Here is an 18,434-nt window from a genome sequence, read left to right on the forward strand (position 1 = left end):
CAACTTGCTATTGCAATGAATGCTGGGAATTGAAGTATGCAGCCTTTGGCTTTCTAGAAACATTTAGTTGGCCTGAAATACATTTCCCGCGATCCCTCGGGGCAACAAAGCTGCGTATCCATGACACCCGCGTTATTTTTGTTGTTGGTGGTGATGCTAGCTTTAGCAAAGAATATCCTATGAGCTGGCGATAGCTTGCTCCAATAACGTTAAACACTCATTAAAAAAAAATGTATGTATATATATACATATATATATAGCAAGAGAAACGTAATTAATAGTGAACTTCTGGGCTACCTAATATGCTCATTTAGTAAACCAAGTATTATTTTATGAGGGAATGTGGAAATTGTATGATGCTATTTGTGCCTTTTTTAATAATCTGGCCACCCTCGTACCAGTAGCTAGCTTAGTTTTTTTGGACGTAGCTTAGCTGCAGCCGTTAAGAAACAGCGTCTCTATCCAGAGTATCTGCGGGCTAATATTAGAGGAAATGTCAGAGCTCCATCTGAACCGTTCCCTGAGCGTCCTGGAAGTGGAGGCGAGGAGGAGAGGAGAGGGTTTGAGCATATAAAACGGAGGCAAAGGAGAATGATTTCACGATACAACCGGAGACCTGTATCGCACAAACTCGAGATGTGAGTAGCTGACATAATTTCTTTATTTTTTTCCTTCCCTAACGGTTATTGAATGCTGCTATTATTCAGTGGAGGGGGGTTTGATGATTGACTGCTACACTAGTGACAGAAAGAGTAAAAATGATTATTTGTGTTGATCGATGTGGCGATATTCAAGCTTGCCCGTGGTCTATTTTAGACAGATGCAATGTGAACATGGCAATCAGCTCAGTTGATTGTCACATTTTTATTTCATACCACCCACTCTATTTATTTTCTCTCCAGAGAAAGCTGTCAAGCCATAAGAATGAAATGTAGACATTTATTTAATGAGATTGAGTCAATAAGAGATACAAAACCAACACTATGGGCAGATACAATGGAATCAAGTGTAATCACAGTGTAATGTTTAAAAAACACATAATCTTCAGCTGTTTTCACTGGTGTCTGTTTTCTTCATGTCATCTTGTCATATTACAGTGCAGCAAAAAAATAGACAAATATGAGTAAATATTAAACAAAGATTTAGATTTCAACTAAACGTGAAATACAGTTTTTAAATGATTTCATTTATTTGGGGGGGGAAAGCTATCCAAACCTACCTGCCCCTGTGTGAAAAAGTCTTTGCCCTCCTTTGTTATGCCATAAATTAACCACATTGTTTGGAAAGCTGTGTTCAATTTCACTAGCCACACCCAGGCTTGATTACTGCCAGACCTATTGAATTAAGAAATAATTTAAGTAAGTGGGTGAAAAGATCTCAAAAGATCTCAAAAAATCTCAAAAAGCAACACACTGAGCCACAATCTACATAAACTCAAAAACAGCTGAGAAACAAATTCACTGGATTTTTTTTTATTCTGGAAATGGTGACAAAGCCATTTCTAAGGCTTTTGGAAAACTGCAGGCCTCGTATGTCTCAATTAAGATCAGTGATCATCATTCAGCAACAACAACAAAAAAAGAAAATGGGCAAAAATGGCATGCAGGGGAGAGTTCAATGGCAAAACCCACTGCTGACCAGAAAGAAACAAAGCCTCATCTCGTTTGCCAGAAAACATCTTGGTGATCCCTTCATGAAGACTTTTGAGAAAAGAATCTTTGGACTGATGAGACAAAAGTTGAATGTTGTACAAGGTTTATGTCCTGTTTTATCTGGTGTAAAACTAACTCAGCATTTCATAAAAAGAACTGCCAGCAACATTCAAACATGGTGGTGGTAGTATGATGGTCCGGGGCTGCTTTACTGCCCCAGGACCTAGATGAAGCATAATTGATGGAAATATGAATTCTGCAGCAGAACAATAATTCGAAACACACCAGCAAATGCATTCTGAATGGAGGTGACAAATTAAGGTTTTACAGTGCCCTAGTCAAAGTCTGAACTTAAATCTGATTGAGATGCTTTGGCATGACCTTTCATGCTCAAAAAACCACCAGTGTGGCTGAGTTATGACAATTCTACACAGATGAGTGGGCCAAAATTCTTCCCTAGTGAATTTTAAGCATTGCCTGTTATCGCAAACACAAACTCTAAATTGCAGTTCTTGCTGCCAAGGGTGGCAAAGCCAGTTATTAGGTTTAGGAGCAATTATTTTTTTTACCCATACATCCATTTAAAAACTCAATGTTGTATTTACCAGAGTTATTTTTGTCGAATCTTAACATTTGACTGATGATCTGAATCAGCCATTAGGAAGGATGGCAAATAGTTTTCACAGCACTGTATATGTGCCATAAGTTCATCAGTGACTATAATAGGGACTCTACATCTGATTCCTTTAGATCCATCGTAATCTGCTTTGACCTTATCATTCCCTTTTATAAAGGCCGTGTTTCTCATTGCAAAAATAATTTTAATAAGACTCATGGTAATGGAGCTTTTGCACACCTTAGTTGCATGCATGCTTTTTTCTATTGTATTTCAACACAGTGTTCAGATTCAGACTTGGTAGTTGGAGCTGACATATTAATATCCTTCCCTAGCATCCCAAAATGCAATTGCACACTCTTTTGTTGATTGCTTTTTCACTGAATGCTCTAAATCTGTCTTTATTGCAGTCGTGGGTTGTCTCGAAGCAGCCTTGACCACCATCCTCTTCCAGAAGAAGCAGACGACAACCAAACCCCTCCGTGCTACCTCCATGACCTGCAGGAAGCTGCTTCTGCGCACAACAGGTAACTGAGTCCTGGTCATTCTGCAGAAGGACTCACACGCCAGGCTTGTTACAGTATTGTATTGAAATCTGTGTGAGAACAAAGACAGTGGTACTTAAGAAACTCTGTGCTCAAATAAGTGCCTAGAGTATGTTACAAAATGACTGCAGAGTAGTCAAGCCTTGCTTCTTGGCTGTTATGTAAGCAGACAAACCTAAGCAACACCAGAATAAGGCTGAAATAAAACAGCCTGCAACCAGTCACACATACACACATTCTCATGCTTGTGTATTTTGTAATGTTACACCATCTTGAGCAGACAACTGATTCTCAGGGCTCTTGCTATGTGACACCCAGAAGCAGTGGATTAATTCATATCACATTGCCTCCTTCAGATGCGCAGTTAAAAGAATAAAATATGAGGCAGCCTGTTAGAATATTCAATTGCCTTGACATTTGGCCTACACTTTCCACCTTGATAATATCAGCAGCTGACACCAGTTCGATTCCCTCAGCGGAGTAACAGAGGCTTATTTTTCAGATTATACAAGTTGTTGGTTTCTTCCGTTTCTTCTGGTACAAGAAAAACTGATGAAAAGAGAAATCGCGTGTTGAAAAGGAAGAACGAGTGCTAGAAACACAGGACACTTCATATAGGGCATTTGGTTCTTCACATTGATTTTACAGCCAGGCTACATAACGGTTTTGTCTTTGTGCTTAGCTCAGAGACATCTGCTGCTTCAGGCCACTCTCAGTGCCCCACTGTCATCTCAGTAGACTCCAGCCAGTCCTGGTTAGGTATTCACAGCTCCACGGGTACTGGCATCTCAACCGAGAGGAGCTCTGTTTTCTCCTGGGGCTACGATGTAAGTCTGCTCACGAGAAAACTGTTGATGCCAGCCTGACTCTGTCTGTAAAACAAAGGATGTACACACTGTGCACACTAAAACACTCGATATGTTGATTTTCTTCTTTTTTTTCTGTTGTCTTATTATAGACACAAACACATTGCTGCAGTCCTGTGTTAGATTTTCATTTAATCACTAACATTTGCCTCTTTTTCACAAATTTGTGGAAACATTTAGAAGAAGACAGATGAACACAGTATTTATATAGTATAGTGGATGTTTGTTTGTACACACAAAGTCTGATTCTGCTTGACCAAGCTGTTTCTACAAAACTTTTTTAGGACTCAATGATTTATTTAGTTTCTTTGTCCTCAAATTGCTTCTGAGAAGCAAAAACTCTCAGTTAAGAGACATCTTTTAAATATACATCGTTCTCCGCCCTGACCTTTTTTTATGACATGAACAACTTGACACTTGAATGCACCTCAAGAGAGTAGGAGCTAATTATCATGCACGTTGTTGCTTGCATTGAATAGCGATATGTTGCCAGTAAGTAAAATGTGGGGAGTTTTAGTCGTGAAGAATAACTCTCTTTCCTGTGTTCCTGTTTCCATCCCATAGGAGTTTGACAAGGCGGCATCACGGCAGGTGCAGCAAATGTTTGAGGAGATCGACAAAGATCTTTATGAGGGAAGAGGCAGTGGGGGAGGGATACTCCAGGGGCTCCAGGATGAATGTCAGCAGTGGGCCACACGTTTCCCTCATCTTCGGTATTTAATCCGCCGTCTCCTATCATCTGCCAGCCCTTTTTTTAAATTCCCAATGAAATGGGGCAGCAGTGGGATCAAAGACTAATTCTGATTGTGGAGAAAAACCTGTGAAGGTGTTCCATTCTTCTACAGAATCACACTTGTTTTACATATTCATTGTGTGTGTGTGTCACTCAGTATCCTGGGGACTCAGCTGCTGTGTCCCAGTGATGAAGGCTTCCAGTGGTATACTACCTCAGGGAAAGGCAGCGCTTCCAGCAGGCTGTCAGCGGGCAAAGAAAGCAGCGTTAAACCCCAGGAGAAAGACAGGGAAGGAACAGAGTAAGTCTCAAAGTCTCAACTCTGCACTGAGTCGATACATAAGGTTAGAGATCACCTGTTGCATCTCTCTCAGATATACGAAGATATCTCTGCGTGTGTGAGTGGTATCTCACTATCTGATCTAGCGTTATCTTGGAGGGTGGAGTTTAGATAGTATCTTAGGCTGTTATGTTTGATTTGTGTCCACATAATTATGGCTGATATGTTATCGCTTTTATCATTCTTGGCTGAAGGAATGTCAGACGTTACTCAGAACAGCCTGTCACTGCCGCTTAAAATGGACATTATACTTTGTTTTATCAGTCAGTCTTCAGCTTATACTCTGAAACAGCAGAGACAAGAATTATCAGCCATTACTGTCAATAAACTCTGTTAACACTAACTAACTATGGAACAGTTTACAGCAGTTATGTATGTTCAAAGCCCAAAAGAGCCATATCTTGCTTTATTATTTAAAGAAAAACTGCAATGCCTCTGTCTGTCTGTCTTGAGTGGATGTTGGCTGTCCAGATTACTCCTGTTTTTGCATCAATTATAGAGGAGTCCTGGCTGACTCTGGTTTTGTGACCTAGATCCTCTGGCTTTTTAATTAATAATCTGAGCCAAAGTCATGGTGGGTATCATGGTTCTGAGAAAATGATGCTTTGACTCACACTTTTAACTGATAGACTAGTAGGAATTAGGCTGCTCTGCTATCTAACTAGTTTTTCCGTAAATCGAGTTGATATAAAAGAGATTAGATTAAGCCTGTTTGTACATATTAAAATTATGTTAATTCTACTTTTCAAGATGTGGTTGTCTGCTGAATTTGAGGGATTTAGTTTTTATGGAAATGACCTTGTTTAACTAAGTCTCGTCTTCTCTTGGTGGGGGTAAGGTTGAATGTGCAGGGCCGGAGAGCACATCTGATCAGATCCAATTCACCAGACTTGGACGCTCAGCCTGGTACCTCCAGCGGCATTGGCAGCCATAACAAGAATAGAGTGACTGAACTAGAGGGTCAGATGGAGGAATATCTTGCTTTTGATAGCACAGACTTGTAAGTTACTCTGTTTTCAGAATTGCTGTTTATGTGTTGTTCATTTTCTTATAAGATCCTATTTCTGCAGGGAGGATGACCAGTGGGAACAGGATTGCTCCGAGTCGAGTCGGAGGCATAAATGTCTGCCCCCAGTCTCACCATACCGGTGTCGCCGCCACGCTGTTCTCGATCTGCTGTTTGATGATGTGTGGCGGCAGCTCATTGGCTGCATGAAAGAGCTGGTTCAACGCCACTGGGAATGCTGCACTTCACGTAGGCTGAATTTGACTGGTTTGCATGCGTTAGGCTGAACTCTAATTAACAAATCGACATTCTTATGCACAACAGTTTTAAATTTGTCATTGGCAGATGATGAAAATATTTCTGGGAACTTGAGCCCCGTGCAGCAAGATTTCCAGAATCCCTTTATGCTGCTCTCCACGCTGCCCACGATGCTGCCCAAACTTGGCCAGAGCCGGGTGCCCCCACTCACAGCTGGCATGCAGTTCCAGGTCAGTGGTCTGAGGAGTAATGGGAGGAACCGGGGTGCGTCTAAGGGAGTTCAGACTGTGGGCCTCGTTTCACTTTCATGACTATCAGGAGGGTCAAAATTTAATTTTTTTTTCCTTTTAGTAGATGCCATCAAACTAAGTGACTATGTTATAATAGAAGAACATAAATAGTTATAGATTTCCTTTGTATATTTAAAAAAGTGTCGCTATTATGTGGCGCCTTTTTCACTTTAATAATGACAATGTAGTAATTGAAAAGAAGTCATTTGAATTGGCAAGTTTAGTCTTATAGAGTTAATGAATACATTTTTTGTATGGATTGAGGTAAGACTCATTTTACCTAGAGTCATATGTGTCTCCTCCAGAGTTCACACTTAATTATTACCTCTGCCTGTTGCTCTTCACTCTTTCAGCGCTTCCAGTTCATTAACTGTTTTCTTTTCTTCCCTCTTCACTTTCCACTCTTCACCATGCCAATGTATTTTGTCTTATTTCATCTCTTTTGGTCATTCTTTTTTATTTTTTTATCCATTTTTCTTCTGTTCTTATTACCCTCTTTCTCACTTACACTTCTTCCTTCCTTTCCTTTCTATCCACTGTCTCTTTCTTTGGACATGTCCTCTTCTACTCTCACTTAAAGAACACAAAGTCAAGGGGCTCAAAGCACAAGTCCAGGCGGAAATCCAAAAAGCAGAAAAGGCCTTCCAGTGTATGTAACTCCCTCACTTAGAGCCAAAATGGTGGCGTGCTGTGTGCATGCCGTCCACAGCGGCTCATTATCTTTACCTCTAGATTAAACGTGTTTGTGACTGTTGATTAACACTGAAGCGTCGCCATCTGTTTATCTTTTTCATTACCTGCAACTTACTTTAAACGTGTACAAGTTTAACTGTAGTTAGAGCCTTCCTTTTTTAGGAGAGTGCTGGAATGTATTATTTTGCTACTTATTGTTTTTGTTGCATTTTTAGTGTTATGACTGTTGTCTTTTTGGTGCCATAGCAAATATGGGGCCCTCCTTACATCACTGCATGACGAATAACCATTTCTTGGCAATTTTTCTGCACTATACATATGGAAATAACTAGCCCTATTAGCCTCTTCTTATATTATGTGTTTTGTCCCCTCCTATCTCCCTCCCCTCCTTGACCCCTTAATCATTTCCATCTTTTACTTTTCATCCCATCTGTCTCATTACTATCTGTCACTCATCTCACACCAAACCCCAGGCTGGAAGAGTCCCTGTAGGAGCAGCCGCGACTCAGCACAACCTGAACGACCTCATCGTGATCCACAGCATCCCCCTTCAGCAGAGGAACCTGGGTGTGCCGGATAGAAGCCAGTATGATCACATATTACTGTCTTAACCTGTGAGCAGTGGCTTTAAAAAAAACTAAAAAACTAAAAACAAACAGGGAAATTAATTTTAGCACAATTCTGAATTCTAATATGTGATTTAAATCTTTAACTCAGAGAAAAGAGACAAAGATATCTTGCAGTTTTCCATTTACTGAAAAACACATTTTGCAGAACAAGAGGTACAGAGCATCATTCATGCAGTGTTTTTGTCCCTGGTCCTAACACCTTGTTTGGCAGAGTCCTCAGCCAGTTGGCTGGTTGCAAACAGACTATTCATCGAACGTGTTTTGCTCTCTTTCCTTCCCACTCAGGGAGCCAGAAGAGCGTGCGTCTCACAGACCGGGATCTAGCGCGGTCCCCTCCAACAAACCTCGCCCTCGCCGACCCCTGGAGCAGAGCTCTTCCTCGCTGTCCCGCCCAGCACAATCGGCCCGACGCAGGAACCCTCCTCCCCGAACCCTCCTGCCTCTTGTTCCCAATCCGAGTCAGTCGAGCGCAGTGGGATCCATGGATGAGTTCATCCGCGGGACACGTCTGTGAGTTTTAACATCACGAGAACCCACCCCAGTTCCTACATTGCTCCCTTTTTCTCTCCTCATTCCCTCCTACACCCTGTGAAGTTTTGCAGATGTAGAGAGAACTTGCCTTTAGAACAGACTCCATTTCAGCTTATGGCTGTGGCAGTGCCACATGCAGGACTCAGCCTGTTGTCAGATGTTGTCGGGTAGTGAGCTTCCACACTGATTGACTAGTGCTTGATTGTTCATGTATAACTATTGTGCAGCATATGAAGAAGCACCCAGTATGTTGGAAAATCAGAGTGTAAACTGCTCTCTGGGATGTCAGACTGATTTCAGTTTAGTTCTGTCTGACACATATTTGTGGCTGCTTTCAACAAACTTGATTTTAGAATAGAATAGAATAGAATTCAACTTTATTGTGATTGCACATGTCACAAGTCCAAGGCAACGAAATGCAGTCTATGTGCATCTAGACAATAAATAGCCGTGCACATAGGGCCCAGAAAAGGTAAATTAAACTTTAGGCCTTTATCCTCTCTTCTATTATGGGTTTAACAGTAACCCCTCTGAAATCTCTTTAAAAAAAGGGGAGCTATTAATGAAGCATGGATAAAATGACAAAACTGTCTTCATCCACACATCCACAGACCCACAGCCAGTGACCAACTGAACTCTCCACCATTGCCTCTAAGCAGAAACACACTCCTTCCGCCCATTAGCACCGGAGACCCAGACTCATCTTACTCAGGGCAGCCATCTAAAACTGCACAGGTACAGGCACTCTCACCAAGTAGATAATTAAGTAATGTGCCAGTAAACCTAGAGAGAGTGTTTTATGAATGTAGATAAAGCCAGACAGTCAACTTTGTGCCCTTTTCTCTTTTTCTTTTTTAAAATATCCCTCCAGCGCCAGAAGGGCCCATCTAGCCGTGCCCACAGTGCTATAAATGACAAAGCTGGCAGCTCAGTTCCGAGGGATCGCCACCACCTACTGGACGTTTTCTCTCGCCCCAACACAACCCACACTTACAGGGTGAGATGCTGGTTAATCATCAGAGAAAATACAGTCATTTCATTTCTGACTCCATAGAGAAGCTGTCCTGTAATGTTTTTTTATTTTCCAGTAATTAGATTGTAGATCGGGTCACAATGGCATCAGTAACTCTATATTATTCGCTGGTATGGTTAACATTCTGAATTGTAAGCATGCTTGACGCCTCACTTTGCTTTCAGTCAGATACTCCATACCGTCGATCCTTCACAGTATTGGACAACATTGGGCAGGGGCGGCCAGGCAGAGCCTCTGTGGGCACAGGTCAGAAATTCAGCCTGAATATTTGAAAAGAAACCATTAAAAATTTTGATGTGATGCACTGCCCTGGTTACCGAACGCCACTCTGTAGGACTATATCTGCCTCTTCGACTACTCATGTTCAAAATATGTTCATTTAAAGTTAAATAAAAGTTGATTTTATTGTTTAAAAAAGGCTAATACACTTCTGTATGTATGCAATCCCATTCATTTCACTGCTACTTTTAGCTCTGTTCTATTCATTCGTCCTTTACTGTTCTTCTAGTTAAGTTTTAGCTAAGCAGTATTGTTATCATACTGCTTGTTATAGCGGACTCAGTGTGTGGATATACTTCAATAAAACAATCATTTTTATTTGCTCTCATAGTTCATAACCTTCAACAGTTCATCCTGGGGTAAAGTGAATCACTGATACTGTGAGCTAACACTCCTGCTTTTCTCGGCCCGTTTCCTGTTTTGAACATGCACTTTAAGGCGCGTTTCGTAGCACATCGCCTAATAACTTATGCATTCATTTATTCCTTCATTGCACCAGACTCCCTTGGAATCGGTGTGACGGGCATCAGTCTTGGCATCAGCAGCTCGTCTTTTTTGGACTCATTTTCCCACCACCCCTTGGGGCACTCGCCCATCAAAGACGAAGAGGAGCCAGACCCGCAAGCCCCTGTCCCAGGTCAGTAGATTAAAGTGGCTGATGAAACTCTTTCATACTCGGGCCTCAGAACTGAACTATAAATGCAGGAGATTGAAGCAGCAAGTACGGTTTTAAGGTTGTTTATTAACTTAAAATTATTATAATTTTTTTTTAAATTCTTCCTCTCAGCTCCACTGGTGCCTGCGTCAGTCCCGTCTCGGTCTCACACCCGAGGAGGCATCTCATCCAGAGCCAGCAGACCTGGCTTGTAGTTTGCCTCTAAACTCCAGACTTTTGAGCCACTCATCTTTATTAAAGTGCAACAAAGTGCAATGCTCTGCAGCATCCGTGCCCACTGAACTGTTTTGTTTTACAGAAGTAGCAGGTTCTTTTTTTCATATTATGCTGCTTTTGTAATATTTTTGTTAAAACCCTATTTTTGTACTTCAAAAATCAGCTTATGAGGCTGCCAAACAGAAATAATTATTAACAATAACTCCATCTTCATGTACAGTATGAGCTGCATATTTAGACCTTAGTTCATGTATGATGTAACTATGTATATATCTATTTATATGTGAACGTACTGTATATTATCCTCTGTGCTGCGTTGTTGTACCAGGAACCCACTATGCAGGGAATAACACATTCATCCCGACAGGATTACAGAGGATAAAAAGCACTTTTTTTTTCCTCTCTGAAGCTAAATCAGAGAGTTTGGTACTGTATCTTTTATAGGGACACGACAAGCATTTATCCATAGCCTCTTTGCATATCATCGTACACAGGAAGGAAAACAAAAAGACGAGCTTATTTTAAATCACGAGAGGGGCTGTGGGTTTTAAACTGCATGACACGACAGCAAAAGGAACATAAGAGGCAGTGATATAAAACTTTATTTGTAAATAGCTTGTCACGTATGTACAAAACATTTTACGGGATGTAACGTTTTTAAATCTAAGCTAAGCCAAGCGGGGGTGCTTTGACAGGTAACATCAGGGTTACTGCAAAAAGGTAAATTTATATGTATTCAGGATCATTTATCAGACAGCCATGCCACAAAGCTTGAAAAAAAGTCAACAATTTTCTGCAATGCATTTTCTTTTAACCTGTTTTGTAAAAAGAAATAAATAAACAACGCTGTGAAGCAATGATGTGTTACATAACTGGATTTATTTGGTTTTTTTGGGTCTTTTTTTTTATTTTTTAAGATTAACAGAAAAAACAAATGAGACAAAATACAGCGTCACATAAAAGCTACTGAGGGTGATCATTTCAATGATTACAGAATGCAGCTGTACAACTGTGTATATGAATGTTCTTCCAAAGTTGTTTGTTTTGTGAATGTGGTTATCTTCCAGAACTTACATACATTGTATCTACTAATATTAGAACATTTTACTTTTTTGCTTTTTTTCCTTTTTGGGGTTTTGGGGCACTTTTCTTGGAGTATTTTGCTTCCAGGTCAGACAGGAAACTGTTAAAATTTTGCTCTCTGGACTGCTGTCGTTGCTGCAGAGAAGGAAACAAGAAGAAAGCAAAGTTAGTCAGAGGATAAACAAGCTATACCCCTGAAACTTTCTAACATCTGCACATGCATTTGTCACCTTAAGCATCATCACAAGACTGTCATCCTGGTCGTCCAGCCCCATCTTTTTCTGCATTTCCTCTGCTTCTTGGCGCTCTCTATCAGCCTGCAAGGTTAGGTGCAATCATTAAGCTCAAAGACGCTGGAGCCTTATCTTTTGTACTCATTTCTTACAAATTATTAGCAATGATTAAAGTTTTACAAGTACTTTTGGCCATCTAACAATCATGGCAAAAAAACAAAACAAAACCCTGCACATAAGTTGTGATTCAACACCAACACATCTCTCACCCTCTTCCTCCGGGCCCTTTTCTTCTTCTTGGTCTCATGAGTAAAAGCTGGGAAGGCTGTTACTTCGCCACTATCGATGGCATCTTGGATCATGCTGCACAGCCTGGGCTCATCTTCTTGGGAGCAGCACAGAGCTGAGGCGGTGATGGCGTCCATATCTCCCTCGTGCTGTAAGTAAAGCTTGATCACATCCTGTCGCTCCTCGTCAGAGCCCTTGTACGTCTTCTCAAACTCAAGTATGTCCTGGACTGTGATCTATGAGGTGGGTGGAAAGACAGCATGTTGTGAAGACTAATATGAACATTAATGAATTAATAATAAAACAAACAAATTGAAATATATTATGCTTGCATCAATTTACTATTATGCATAGGTGTAGTCTGACCATATATTTGCTGTAACCTCCTCCTCTAAGTGACTCGCTTCAGGTGTCACATCATCCCAGGACACAGACAGACAAACAACATTCACTGTGACTCATTAGTGAGTCATGTTAGTGAAAAAACAAAAATCACTCTGTGCTCTGGTACCTTTGGGAAAAGCAGTCTCCAATAGTCTTCCCAACAGCGGTCTTGCTTCAGGACGTCAGACTCTTCATCCACCACTCCCTGCTCATCGTAAATAGCCTTCTGCTCCTTATCGCTCAGCACCGCGTACAGCTTTCCCAACACCTGTAGGGACATTTCACACCAAAATACAACTCTTACTGAAAACTATGGTATTACACACTGATTTAGAGGTGCATTGAAACACTGATGAACTGAGGCCATTACTTGATATTAGTCTGTAAAATGCCGCACCTATATATACATATACGAACTAGACAAGAGACATTTGTGAGATGCTGCCACAGCCTTTATATTATAGGCATTTTCATATACCAAAATAAATCAGAGCTTCTTTTGGCAGGCTCTAAATCATAGGTGTCAAACTCTGGCCCGCGGGCCAAATTTAGCCCGCAGCCTAATTACATGTGGCCTGCGAAGCCATACCAAATTACTATTAGAGCTGGCCTACTGGTATTATACAGCTAATATATACATTGTTTAGTATTAAGCTTTGCTTGTTCCACATTCAGTTTTTCAGCAAAACTTGTTTGAGTCCATAAGAAGAGATTAATTCTTAAATCTGGAGGAAGATATTTTTCAATAAATATTAATGTTAGCCCGCGACCTTGTTCTAGTTTTGAATTTTGGCTCACTGTGTATTTGAGTTTGACACCCCTGCTCTAAATCAACATTATCCAGAACTAATAACTTCTCTGTTACTATCAATAACTCACCGGTCTCTGTTTCTCCATATGTGAAAAGTTTGGGTGTCATCCTCGACAGGACTTTATCTTTTAATTCACACATCAATAATGTTATTCGGTCTGCATATTTCCAATTGCGCAACATTAATCTTGTCCATCCTTTTCTCACTCCACATGCCACTGCTATTCTTGTTCATAGCTTTGTTACTTCTCGGATTGATTACTGCAATTCACTTCTTTTTGGTCTCACCCAAAAGTCCATACATAAGCTTCAACGTGTCCAGAACTCTGCTATTATCACAAGGACCCCATCTATTTACCACATCACCCCTGTCCTGCAACAGCTTAATTGGCTGCCGGTCAAATATCGCATCAATTTTAAAATACTTTTGTATACATGTAAGGCTATTCATCTTCTCTTCCCTCCATATCTCGCTGATTTGGTTCAGATCACCATTCCAGCTTGGCGTCTTAAATCATCTTCTTCTCTTTCTCTCTCTGCCCCCTCCCCCCGCCTCGCCACTATGGGGAGCAGGGCTTTCAGCTGCTCTGCTCCTCGACTTTGGAATTGCCTACCTCCTGATATAAGAAATATTACTTCCTTTTCTCTTTTTAAGTCTAGATTCAAAACTCACCTGTTCAAAATAGCTTATCCCACATAACCTTTTCCATTCTGCTATTTTAAATCTGTTTTATGTTTTGCATTATATGATTTTGTAAATTGTCTGCTTTTATGCTTGTTTTTATTATTCTGCTGTGTGCAGTGTCCTTGAGTGTTCTGAAAGGTGCTTTAAAATAAAATTTATTATTATTATTTAAAGTCATTCATTAATTCATTATGGTCAATAACTTCCAATACCTTAGCAAGTGCCTTTACCTGACAACACTAGATTAACAGTTTTGTTGCAAGAAGTATTTGCCTCCCCTGTTTTCTGTCCCCCCCCCCCCCCCCTTTTTTTTCCCCCCCCCATATCACTGACATTTTTTAGATCACTAAACACATTTTGATATTAGACAAAACCCAGATAAATACAAAGTGCTATTTTAAATACTTTTATTTTTGGAATTCAAGCCGATCCAAACCTATATGGCCCTATGTGAAAAGGTAATTACCCCTAAACCTAATAACTGGTTTAACCACCACTGGCAGCAAGAATGGCAATCAAGTGTTTGTGATAACTGGCAATGAGGCTTTCACATCACTGTGGAGGCAATCTGGCCCGCTCTTCTTTACAACAGAAGTGTTTTAATTCAGCCACATTGGAAGGTTTTTGACCATGATCGGCCTTTTTAATGTCATGCCAAAACATCTGGATCTGATTTAAGTTTGGACTTAAACTAGGCCACTGCATAATCTTTGTTTGTTTTTTTCTTTTTTTTTCTTTTTGTCTCTGCTTGACACATTCCCCTTCAGGACTTTCTGCATTTTCAGAATTCATGGTTCCATCCAGAGGCGGAGCCAGATATTTGAAACACCCGGGGCTTAGCCCAAAGAGTAGTATGCATGTGGGATTTTTTTTTTTTTTTTTTTTTTTTGGGGGGGGTGTAGAAATGACTGAAAGATTAATAGGCTCTGTTCAAAAAAGAATGACTTCATATAGGGAAAAATATATATCACATGTGCAGGACACCTTAAACTAGTTTTTTAATTAAGCAGCAAGGCAGAACAAGGTCAGGGCTGCATCAAGACACGAGGACTAAACCCCAATTCAACCAGACCAAGAACTGATCCAGAATTAAAACAGGACTACAACAGTTCAAAATCAGGACTACTGAGGACTTAACCAAGACAGAACCAGAATCAGAACTAGATGATAGCAGCACTAAAAATCATCATAGACCTGCACTACACTTGTTTTTTAATTCTACCAAAGTCCACTATTTAGATTGAGAAAAGTTTATATAATTATTTAGCCTTGTTGTGCAAACAAGCTGCAGAACTTAATAAATACAGAATTTGAAAAATAACAAACCTAAAAAGAAACACTAGGTACGAGATACATGAGGACCTATGATACGGTGATACTTTTGGCAAACAACCATTTGACTAACATGTGTGTCTCACCTGCTCTTGTTCATCTGTTCTGTCCTCGTTCTCCTCTCTCTCCCTCTTTGTGCTGACAATCATCAAATATACAGTTGAAACCAGATATTTACTCTTCAGATAAAAACACTTTTTTAATTGTAACATCAAATCAGACTAAATGTTTATTTTTTTAGATAAATATAAAAACATATTTGTTAACTTTAAGAGTAAAGAGAGAAACTGTCTGTATTTCTTAATTGTAAATGGCACCAAATTGTATTCAAACTGAGCCACACTTATGGAGCTCCACAGTTCTTTTCCTGGTGTTTTGGTTGATATCTCTTGATTTTCCCATGTCAAAGAAACAGGCTCTGTGTTTTGCCTTATATGCATCCACAGGTGTGCCACCAATTTACTCACATGGACTCTACTAACCAATCAGAAGCTTCTTCAGCTCAGAATGGAATCGTCTGCAGTTTTCTTATTAATTAACAATAAATTTAGTGTACATGTACTCCTACATTTGATGAAAGTGATAAAAATAGCTCTGTCTCTCTTTATTCTGAAATTTAACTAATTCAAAATATATTTCAATATTTATCTAAAACAAAAATTTACTGTAAATTGATGTTGTACAGTAAAAATGTTTTATGTTTTCTCCCTAAAGTGTATGTAAATATCTGGTTACAAATGTGAATATCCTGCTGTGTACTGAAATCCCTCTTGTTTTGCATAGAAATATACTGAACAACATACAAAGCATAATATATAAAATAACATTTACCTGAGTTTTTTCTTTGAAAGAAGCCTCTAATGTCCATTCTTATATTTCAGTACATAACTGAAACCGATTTAGTCGGGGAGGGTAAGAACTGAAAATATGAAATAAACACACGTAAGCTAAGACTCTCTAAAAAAAATAGCATTTGTTCGGCTTTTCATTTCGCCATTTGTTGATTCACTTGAAGAGTGAGTAACGTAATATTGGTCAAGTGATCAGTTTGATATCTTTCGTGATGCACCGTCATATTTACATTATTTGTACGGTACGAATGATTTGCTTTGGTACCTGGTCAAACTTAAGCTCTCCTTAGTATGGCTGGCTCTGTTTCTCCAACAGCGCACTCACAGGCAGCAGCTGCCCCGCCCCCTCGCTCAGTCGCTTAGTGCCTGAGCTCGGATCATACCAATATCAGGGGGGATTCACGCACAGTCGTAAATTCCCACAGTGTGCACTATGTGCTTCGAATATTGTGTGTACTTTTTGTTTTATACAGTTGTCAGCCAGGCATCTAACTATGAAAAAATTACACTCCAAAATACCCCGGGCTTCTGACAAAACAACCCGGGCTTAAGCCCCGTAAGCCACCCCCACGCTCCGCCCCTGGTTCCATCCATAACAGCAAGTCATTCAGGTCCTAAACCAGCAGCGGCCATCACAATAACGTCATATCATACTTATGAAATTATGTCTTCGTTTTACACCCTGATGTAACTCAAACCAAAAGTTCAACTTTGCCTAGCGAGTCCACAGAATATTTTCCCAAAAGGCATGGGGATCATTACAATGTTTTTTGTTTGTTTTTTTTGCAAATGTGACATGAGCCTTTGTGGTCTTTTTAATCAGTAGTGGTTTTCGCCTTTGAACTCTCCAGTGGATGTCATTTTTGCCCAGTCTCTTTCTTATCATTGAATCATGAACACTTACTTTAACAGAGACAAGTGAGGTTCGTTAGATGTTGTTTGGGGTTATTTTTTACCTCCTGGATGAGTCTTTGATGGGAAGGTTCTGTTCCACGTTTTTTCCATTTGTGGATAATGGCTCTCACCATAGATGTGAGACTTAGTTTCTCAACTGTTTCGTTTAGCCTGCTTGACTTTCTAATACAGGTTCTATTTGAGGTAGTAAGCAAAGTGTTGAATTCAGTTTACAGGGTAACTTATATGTGGGGATATAAATTACCTAACGAGTCTGCTTTGCACCTGAATTACTGTGAAAATTCAGTATCACTGGGGGATGCTCAAAACATCTCTGTAATCATGTAGATACCACAAACGCATGTCCAAATCCCGCGACTGGATGCTACTGGGGTGAAGTCTGTGATGGCACAGTGCGAGATTATTCACGGCAACTACAGTTAGCTGCGTTAGCTAGCTCGCAAGCCTAGCTTAATCTCTGCGTGTATGTGTGTTGTCACAACAACAACGAGCGTTCACCTGAAATTTCTCTGTGGCCAGCGGGTCGTCAGGAGCCCGGTCTGGATGGACTTTCAGCGACACTTTGTAGTAGCTCCTCCGGATCTCAGCCTCTGTCGCCTCTTTGTTGATTCCCAGAACCTCATACAAGTTTGAGGTCTTAAAAAGCTCCTGGCAACGCTCGAGCAGACCCATCCTGACAGCGGACCAGGTGCCTCAGTCTGAGCTTTGACAGGAAAACAATTTCGTCCTAAGACTCTCCGCGACGTGTACTGGGTAGTTTTGTGGCTAGCTAAGCATTAATTTGTTTTCTGTTGTCGGTAACATCAATTTGGCGCGCTAGCCTGTCACAGAGACCACTGCGTGCATCGACGCGCTTGCGTAACGTACAGAAACGTCTTCTGATTGGATCTCGTGACCGACATTATCAGAATGTGTAATGAGGCCTTTCATGACTTCTTTTTCACACAAAACTTGCGCACTTTTACACAAGAGATAACACAAGATTTATCCTTTGGGGAAAGATAGTTTTGAACAACTTTTTAAAACTTTTTTTCTTTACTTATTTCCCAAACGTCTTTCAGATAGTATTTATAGTGTGTATACATGTACTTAACATCTTCAATGTGTTGCCAGTATGTTATAAACTATAAATGTTAATACATTTTTACACGATACATGTTTGGTGTTAAAACAGTACAACTAAAGTACCCATAATCTTGCAGTCCCCAACTCAGTTAAATGAATACATAGATAGGACCAGTTGGAATGTAACTCAAATCAAATCAAATCACTTTTATTGTCACATCACATGTGCAGGTACATTGGTACAGCACATGCGAGTGAAATTCTTGTGTGCGAGCCCCACAAGCAACAGAGATGTGCAAACACAACAACACAAACGAGCAAAATACAAGAATGGCCAACCTGAAACTAATAAATATATGTACAATATATAATAGTGTATGCATTTCTGGATGTGTATACTAAATATTTTCCTACGTGTGTGTGT

General features: G+C 40.2%; 2 protein-coding genes across 4 annotated transcripts; one reads left to right on the forward strand and one right to left on the reverse strand.

Annotated features, from left to right (window-relative positions):
• Positions 1-141: 141 nt before the first annotated feature.
• On the forward strand, positions 142-11,583 carry fam149b1 (family with sequence similarity 149 member B1). 3 transcript variants are annotated; one of them, XM_026189769.2, is made up of 16 exons: positions 142-638; positions 2,679-2,795; positions 3,496-3,640; positions 4,244-4,392; positions 4,570-4,713; positions 5,591-5,752; positions 5,823-6,007; positions 6,104-6,246; positions 6,887-6,955; positions 7,473-7,585; positions 7,914-8,138; positions 8,771-8,894; positions 9,031-9,156; positions 9,357-9,438; positions 9,971-10,108; positions 10,259-11,583. In XM_026189769.2, the coding sequence occupies exons 1-16, from the start codon at positions 592-594 to the stop codon at positions 10,339-10,341; spliced, it is 2,052 nt and encodes a 683-aa protein (XP_026045554.2). In that variant the 5' UTR covers positions 142-591; the 3' UTR covers positions 10,342-11,583. The 3 variants fall into 3 exon arrangements, with proteins under 3 accessions (XP_026045554.2, XP_026045555.2, XP_026045556.2); XM_026189770.2 differs by having other exon boundaries at positions 8,819-8,894; XM_026189771.2 differs by lacking the exon at positions 6,887-6,955.
• On the reverse strand, positions 11,224-17,817 carry dnajc9 (DnaJ (Hsp40) homolog, subfamily C, member 9). The gene is made up of 5 exons (XM_026189777.2): positions 17,444-17,817; positions 12,479-12,619; positions 11,949-12,203; positions 11,677-11,763; positions 11,224-11,581 (listed from the first exon to the last, which is right to left on the reverse strand). Exons 1-5 carry the CDS (start codon positions 17,615-17,617, stop codon positions 11,468-11,470), a joined length of 771 nt encoding a protein of 256 aa, XP_026045562.2. The 5' UTR covers positions 17,618-17,817; the 3' UTR covers positions 11,224-11,467.
• Between the last annotated feature and the right edge of the window lie 617 nt (positions 17,818-18,434).

Source organism: Astatotilapia calliptera, chromosome 13, assembly GCF_964374335.1.
Source record: "Astatotilapia calliptera chromosome 13, fAstCal68.1, whole genome shotgun sequence".
NCBI classification, from domain to species: Eukaryota; Metazoa; Chordata; class Actinopteri; order Cichliformes; family Cichlidae; genus Astatotilapia; species Astatotilapia calliptera.

Coding starts and splice junctions, on each gene's coding strand:
- fam149b1 (XM_026189769.2), top strand. CDS start 592: ATGATTTCACGATACAACCGGAGACCTGTATCGCACAAACTCGAGAT. Junction 4,714..5,590: donor AAAGACAGGGAAGGAACAGA/GTAAGTCTCAAA, acceptor GGTGGGGGTAAG/GTTGAATGTGCAGGGCCGGA. Junction 6,008..6,103: donor CTGGGAATGCTGCACTTCAC/GTAGGCTGAATT, acceptor TGTCATTGGCAG/ATGATGAAAATATTTCTGGG.
- dnajc9 (XM_026189777.2), bottom strand. CDS start 17,617: ATGGGTCTGCTCGAGCGTTGCCAGGAGCTTTTTAAGACCTCAAACTTG. Junction 12,204..12,478: donor GGAGACTGCTTTTCCCAAAG/GTACCAGAGCAC, acceptor CCCACCTCATAG/ATCACAGTCCAGGACATACT. Junction 11,582..11,676: donor GTCTTGTGATGATGCTTAAG/GTGACAAATGCA, acceptor CCTTCTCTGCAG/CAACGACAGCAGTCCAGAGA.